Source organism: Anthonomus grandis, chromosome 1, assembly GCF_022605725.1.
Source record: "Anthonomus grandis grandis chromosome 1, icAntGran1.3, whole genome shotgun sequence".
Lineage (NCBI taxonomy): Eukaryota > Metazoa > Arthropoda > Insecta > Coleoptera > Curculionidae > Anthonomus > Anthonomus grandis.
Genome location: NC_065546.1, coordinates 3,967,847 through 3,974,426, shown reverse-complemented (window position 1 = coordinate 3,974,426; position 6,580 = coordinate 3,967,847). Strand labels below are relative to the sequence as shown.

Sequence of the window (6,580 nt, the reverse complement as noted above, 5' to 3'; positions counted from 1 at the left end):
CACATCTCTAAAAAGCCTAAAAAATAATTCCAATGCCTGGGACTAATAAGTACAAAATGATGTTTTAAGTAATAAATCAAAAAAACATTTTAAATTCCTGGAGGCAAATTTTAAAGCCTGGAATAAAATAAAATACGAAGCTCAAACACCAACTGCTTCATTCATATTTGGATATTCATAGTAATAATGCTTGGGTTGAAAATTTAAGTTTGTTTTTCCATATTGGGCAAATAGTGCACCTATATAAAAGAGTCCATAGAAAGCATTTCGAAACCGATAGTAATAATTTTTTTATCAACACTTTTATTAATAAACACAAGAAGCTTAATCTACATATAATTGTCAAATAAAGTTATTAACAACAAAATAACGATTCCTACACACTTAAAACAATAAATCACTTAAAAATAACTTCTAAACAGCAATACGAATACATTAACCCAAAGTGGCACTTGACGTTTTGTGTCTGCTTCTAGTCCCAATTTGTAAAGTCTTTGGCTTTCTTCGTGAAAACATTTTCTCAGTTCGTTGTTTTCTGTGACTATCACCAATTGGGTTTCTAAGTCTTTAGTAACTGACCTATCACCAAAATTTGGTGAACCTATTATTGATAAACAAGGGTATTTGCTTTTGGGTGGATAGTACCTAAAAATAAAGTTAACAGGTAGGGGAAAGATGTACAAAACGACATAGTGGGGTAAAATGACATACTTATTATAATTATGTAACTTGCTAACGTCGTAAGAATATACGTATGCGCTAAATTAGATTATAAATTATTTAACCAAGAGGTTCCAACCACTTCAGTTTGTCTCTGCTCACTAACGGAGGTGTACGCTCGATATTTCTAAATTTGTGGTGCAAAAATATTTTTCGCGTTTTGTTTAATTTGGTTATAATACTAGACAACATTTCGCTAGGTAAGTTGTTTTATTTTAACTGATTATTTAAACTATTTTTTTTAACATTTAGTAATAAGAGATTTACAAGAGGAATAAGGCAAATATTAGAACATTTTTTTTTCTCTAGTGTAAAATGACATAGTAGGTCATTTTGCCCGACTTATAGAAATAATTTTTTTATTTGTTATTGCAGATTGTCATGCCCCGATTGTACGAAAGAAAGACAAATAGGCACTCATGGAGTACAGATTCGATGTTAAAAGCCATAAAAGCGGTCAATAATGTTGAAATGGGCTGGTTAAAGGCATCTAAGACTTACGGGGTACCACAAGCAACCCTACGAAGACATGCTTTAAAAACAAATAAAACAATAAAGACGGGGAAAAAACGCCTCGGTAGATTTTAGCCTACTTTTCCACCAGAAGTAGAACGGCAGTTAGTTGAACATCTAAAACTTCTAGAGTCAAGATTTTTTGGACTCACAAGGAAGGATGTGTTAAGCTTGGCCTACCAGTTTTTAAAAATGGCTTTCAACACAACTTTAACCGTGAGAAGAAAACAGCAGGAAAAGATTGGCTGCGAGAATTCCGAAGAAGAAATCCGGATATAGCATTACGTAAGCCAGAGGCGACATCTGCTGCTAGAGCCCAGGCTATCAACAAACCAGAAGTTGCTCGTTTTTTTGAGATTCTAGAAAAGGTGATTAAAAAAGAAAATATCAACCCACTTAACATATATAAGGTCGATGAATCAGCACTCTCTATTGTGCAAAAGCCTCAAAAAATATTTGCAACAACAGGTCGTAAGCAAATAGGAGCTATAACCAGTGCCGAAAGGGGATCCCATGTAACCGTTGTTTGCTGCATGAGTTCCAATGGTAATTTTATCCCACCAGCCTTAATATTTCCCAGAAAAGACATGAAGATTCTTCTTCATTTTTTTTTCAAAAGTTTATGAAGGCCTCATTAGACGAAAAGGTGCTTTTAATTGTTGATGGCCATTCCAGCCATAAGTACCTTGATGGTCTGATTTTCTCCAAAGAACATGGTATTGTTCTGTTCTGCTTGCCTCCTCACTGCACCCACCGACTGCAGCCCCTTGATGTTTCATTCTCCGGTCCCTTAAAAACCTATTTCGATCAAGCTATAACCAAATGGTGGCTTAACGCACACCCAGGCAGAGTTGTAACGCAATTTCAAATAGGTGCCTGACTTACTGAAGCATATGGAAAAGCTGCCAACCAACAGCTTTTCTAAAACCGGAATATGCCCACTAAATCCTGATGTATTTCCAGAATACATGTTTCAAGCAGCAGAGACAACAAATATTCCAGAATCTGAAGGTAATATAAATATAAAAAACACTCTAGCTGAAGAACCTTTCGCAGCACTATCTCTACAAACTTCAAGCGGGATGGGCAATTTAAAGGACGTAACCAATCTTCAAAAAGTAATCCCCAGTACATCAGATCAACAAAATAAAAGTTTACTTGCTATTACTGTCTCCGATCTAAGTCCCATTCCAATAGGACCATTTATCTCAGGCCAGGGAAAGAGGAAGCCGAGAAAGCGTCAGGGAACTAGCGTGCTAAATTCTACTCCAAATTTGGAGGAAGCAAATTCAAGAGCTACACCCACAGTCGAAAATAAAAAAAGAGCTGCAACTAAAAAGGTATTTGTTGACACTGACTCTGCATCGGAAAACAACCCATTCTCAATAGAAGACGACGAAGATTATACTTGCATTTACTCTGTGCAAGAATTTAAAAGGTCAAAGGCAAAGGAAATTTGGCTGCAATGTTGTTCTTGCTCGAAATGGGCATACGCTGAGTGTGCTGGAGTCGACAAAAAAACTAAGATGTTTATTTGTGAACAACTTGCGATAATTAATTTTCTACAGAAATTTTTGGCAATATTTAATAGGTATGTCATTTTACCCACTTAGGAGGGTAAAACAAACTTTTACCTTTTTAAATTAAATACTTTAAAATGAGAATTTCTTTTTGAGTTTTTTTAGTGATTTTTATTTTGGAAAATAGAGTAGAGATGCCTGTACTTTTTTGTTACTCTTGTAGAATTAAAATATTTTTTGTTCATAGACAATTTTGATTTTTAAAAACCCTATGTCATTTTGTACACCCTTCCCCTACACTATCAGTATTAGTCTGAAAAACATAATTTTTTTATTTACATAACACTCACCATAAACCTTTTCCATGATATGTCCACCCCTTCCTCATATATTCCAATAACTTTATTCGGTACTGCTGATGATGCACCTCACACATTCTCCTAAATTTCTCAGCAATCAAAGAATATGCATATGGAATTCCTCCTGCAGGACCTTTAGCATCCAGAAATCCATTTGCTCTTGGATGAGCCATAAGTATTTCCACTTCCGCTTTACAGTCATGAACTAATGTGTGCATGTATTGACTTGTTAAATTAAAATATCCAGTGGCTATCCTCAGTTTACTTTCACTTGGTGCTTCTGCTAATAATCTATCCGTTATATAAGAGTCTTGTTTAATATCTAATTGGCCCATTTGAAGAGTTGGAAAAATCCATGTATCATCTGAAAAAATTAATTGAAAAAATATTAGTTCACAAAAGAAGAATCAAAATTAGGAATAAATAATTAATAAATTTAATTTAAATTAGTTTAAAAATATATAAAATATAAATAAACAAAAAACAAGGAGCTTAACTAAAATAAAACAAATATCACATTAAATAGGATTATGAGCCTGATGCAAGAGAAGATTATGCCTTACCACCTTAAAACAGGTAGCAAAAACATCATCTACTATAACATTTGTAAGCATATAATTACAAATGCTGAGCATGTGAGAAAGAGGTCAGGAACTGGTGATATCAATAAACAATAAATCCTGTGATAAGACCTTTAAGTTGATTTAGAAACTCTAAATGGAATAAAATTAATAAGGTTACAATTACTATCCTTCATATTATTTAATATATTATATGGAGAAATCACAGCTTATATTTTCTCCTACTATTAAGAGAAGAAATCTGAAATGTCTCTAATATAGGCCTATAAGATATGATTAATGGATATAACCTATTCTTCTTCACACACATATCCCATGAAACACCTCTAAACCCTTTTGATTTCATCTGTAGGAAGTTGTGATCTTAAAACAGTCTTATAATTGTTCCTGTACTAAAGTCTTTGCTGCTTCATATTATATTAGCCAAGTACTTTAAATGCTGTAGCAACTCCAAATCACATCTTTAAAGTTCCTTGTCAAAGCATAATAATCCTTAACAATGATCATTCAATAAGAAAAAACAACACAACACTTCTCACCATTAACAATTATTTTATTGTTTTTAAACGTGTTCAGGAAAAAATTCAAGCCATCCTAAAGCAGTCACATCACTGTACCAACTTACAGTTCTAAACAATTTAATGTAATCTATAAAGATTCACAAATAGGCTTGCAAGCAAATCATTGAAAACAATCAGAAATCAGGTGGTCCTAAGTTACTATTACCTGGGGTTGTACTATAACCTCTGATTGCTAATGTATCTTCTGAGAATCATACCTGTTAGATGATACATTAGCAATTTTGGCTTTGATTTATTTGATAAGTATGAAGTCATTCGCATTAATGACCTACCAGAGAAACCTGCTCTCCAGTTTTCACACCAAAATGCTATTATGGTCAACCTTATTGAATACCTTTGAAATAGGTTACCTCCTCAAACAGATGTGATAATGATTTATGTACAATTCTTTTAAAAATACTGCCCCGACTATTCAATATACTCATAAGTTGATAATATTATATTATAATAAAATTATATTATTTCTCCTATGATGTTTAAAAAAGGTATAGCAATGGATTTTATTTGTTTATTTGCCTGTCTGGAAAACATCATAGCCAGCAATAGAGATTTAAAAGAAACTTTATACATACTCCTGTCACTTCAGTAACTAGTACCAGTATTATAGTCACCAGACTCATGGTTAAATGAGCAAAAACAGGCTAAAAATAATGTGCGAAACCATCTCTCTCTGCACATCAACAGAGTTCGATTTAGTTCTCAGAAATGACAATAATGTTGTAGGATTATTTTTTTAGTAATTTACCTAATCTAATTTAGTTTGATCTCCAATTTCTTTTTGTAATATTTTAAATTTGTCAAGGAACCTTAAACTTACCCTGGCCTTAGAGAATGTAGATATTTTCTCCTTTTAATCTTATGAAGCAGAGTGATAGTGAAACAAGGGGGACAAATTCTAATGGGCTCAAAGTGCCTTACCCTGAATTTAGGCACAAAAGCATCCAAACACTCATACATGCATGAATAGGAGGCATCAAAACCCTTGTTAACTTCACCACAAATAGTAACACTAGGCCAGTCGTAACACTCAAATAACAGTATAGTAATACTCTTTTAATATCTAATAGTTTAGTTGGAAGGTGGATCATTTTTTTGGAAATGATTTTAAAATCTATTATACCTATTCCTTTTTTGGTTTTAAAATATATTAGTGCTACAAGACATAACCCTATGCTGTCATCATATTATTGCCATAAGTATGTATTCCAGCTATATATGAGGGTTAAATGATTCTGATACTATCTGATGGATTTAACATTCAGTACATTTAAAAAACCTTCCTTATTTATGAATATATATTTTTTTTAATTTTAAACTTCATCAATTGATTTACATGCTAATGTAAAGAAAAATAGTGCACTATAAATACAATAAAATATCTTACCAGATTTTTGTATTGAATGTACATTTTCATTAAATGACTTATTAATAAAGCTTTCCACTATTTCCCTAGCTTTACTGGTAAATGCTTTCTTACTACCCTCATAAGGTGAACACTTCCATGTCTCCACTGGAAAACTTAGATTATCCTCCTCATCCATTTTTAAACAGAAACTCTCTACATTGGTAACCAGCTCGCAATAGAAATCTGTCAATTTCTTATCTTTTATTAACATATACCTGTCTTGTCTGTTTGTAAAATAATCATTAGACAAATTGGCGCCACTAATAATTAATACATCATCAAATATATAAAGCTTCATATGTTGGAGGCCAAGTAGCTCGTTCCATCGATTTGGAATAAATCTCTTAAGCATACCTCTTAAGGCAGGAGTGTGATATAAAGAAATGTTACAATTCTCATTACATTTAAGTAGCGGTTTCAGCATTGTGCGAGAGTTTACCTTACCTCTACTTCCCCTGGTATAATCTAGAAGAATATTAATATTTAATTTTTTGTTTTGAAACTGCTTGTTCTGTTTTACAGCCTCAATTAGTTGGTTTTCTAAGTCGCCAGTGCCCAAGTATAAACTCACCAAAGTAAGCCTATGAGAGGCATTTTTACAGTAGTGCAGTAAATGATCGTAGAACTGCTTGGGTTCGGTTATTATCTTAATGTTATGTGACGATACAGGGAAACAAGGGGCAACACTCGAAAGCCATCCAAAATGCACTGTGTCACTTAATCTAAATGGATGAGGGTAACATGGAGTATTAGCTTCTATAGGATTTATTATCGCCCCTTCGAAAACTGTATTAAAAAGTCTTCTAATCATGATGGAAAAGCTTATTTTTTATCACATTTTTCAGGTAACAAAACCTATTTTCGGGTTTGTTTTGATTAGTCTAGGTTAGGTTTATGTCAA

General features: G+C 33.0%; 1 protein-coding gene across 2 annotated transcripts; it reads right to left on the bottom strand.

Annotated features, from left to right (window-relative positions):
• Nucleotides 1-283: 283 nt before the first annotated feature.
• Nucleotides 284-6,580, bottom strand: LOC126735676 (CDP-diacylglycerol--glycerol-3-phosphate 3-phosphatidyltransferase, mitochondrial). 2 transcript variants are annotated; one of them, XM_050439749.1, is made up of 4 exons: nt 6,251-6,396; nt 5,659-6,144; nt 3,104-3,476; nt 284-645 (listed from the first exon to the last, which is right to left on the bottom strand). In XM_050439749.1, exons 2-4 carry the CDS (start codon nt 6,101-6,103, stop codon nt 402-404), a joined length of 1,062 nt encoding a protein of 353 aa, XP_050295706.1. In that variant the 5' UTR covers nt 6,104-6,144; nt 6,251-6,396; the 3' UTR covers nt 284-401. The 2 variants fall into 2 exon arrangements, with proteins under 2 accessions (XP_050295706.1, XP_050295700.1); XM_050439743.1 differs by having other exon boundaries at nt 5,659-6,580.

Coding starts and splice junctions, on each gene's coding strand:
- LOC126735676 (XM_050439743.1), bottom strand. CDS start 6,490: ATGATTAGAAGACTTTTTAATACAGTTTTCGAAGGGGCGATAATAAAT. Junction 3,477..5,658: donor ACATTCAATACAAAAATCTG/GTAAGATATTTT, acceptor TAATTTTTTCAG/ATGATACATGGATTTTTCCA. Junction 646..3,103: donor TATCATGGAAAAGGTTTATG/GTGAGTGTTATG, acceptor CTTTATTTTTAG/GTACTATCCACCCAAAAGCA.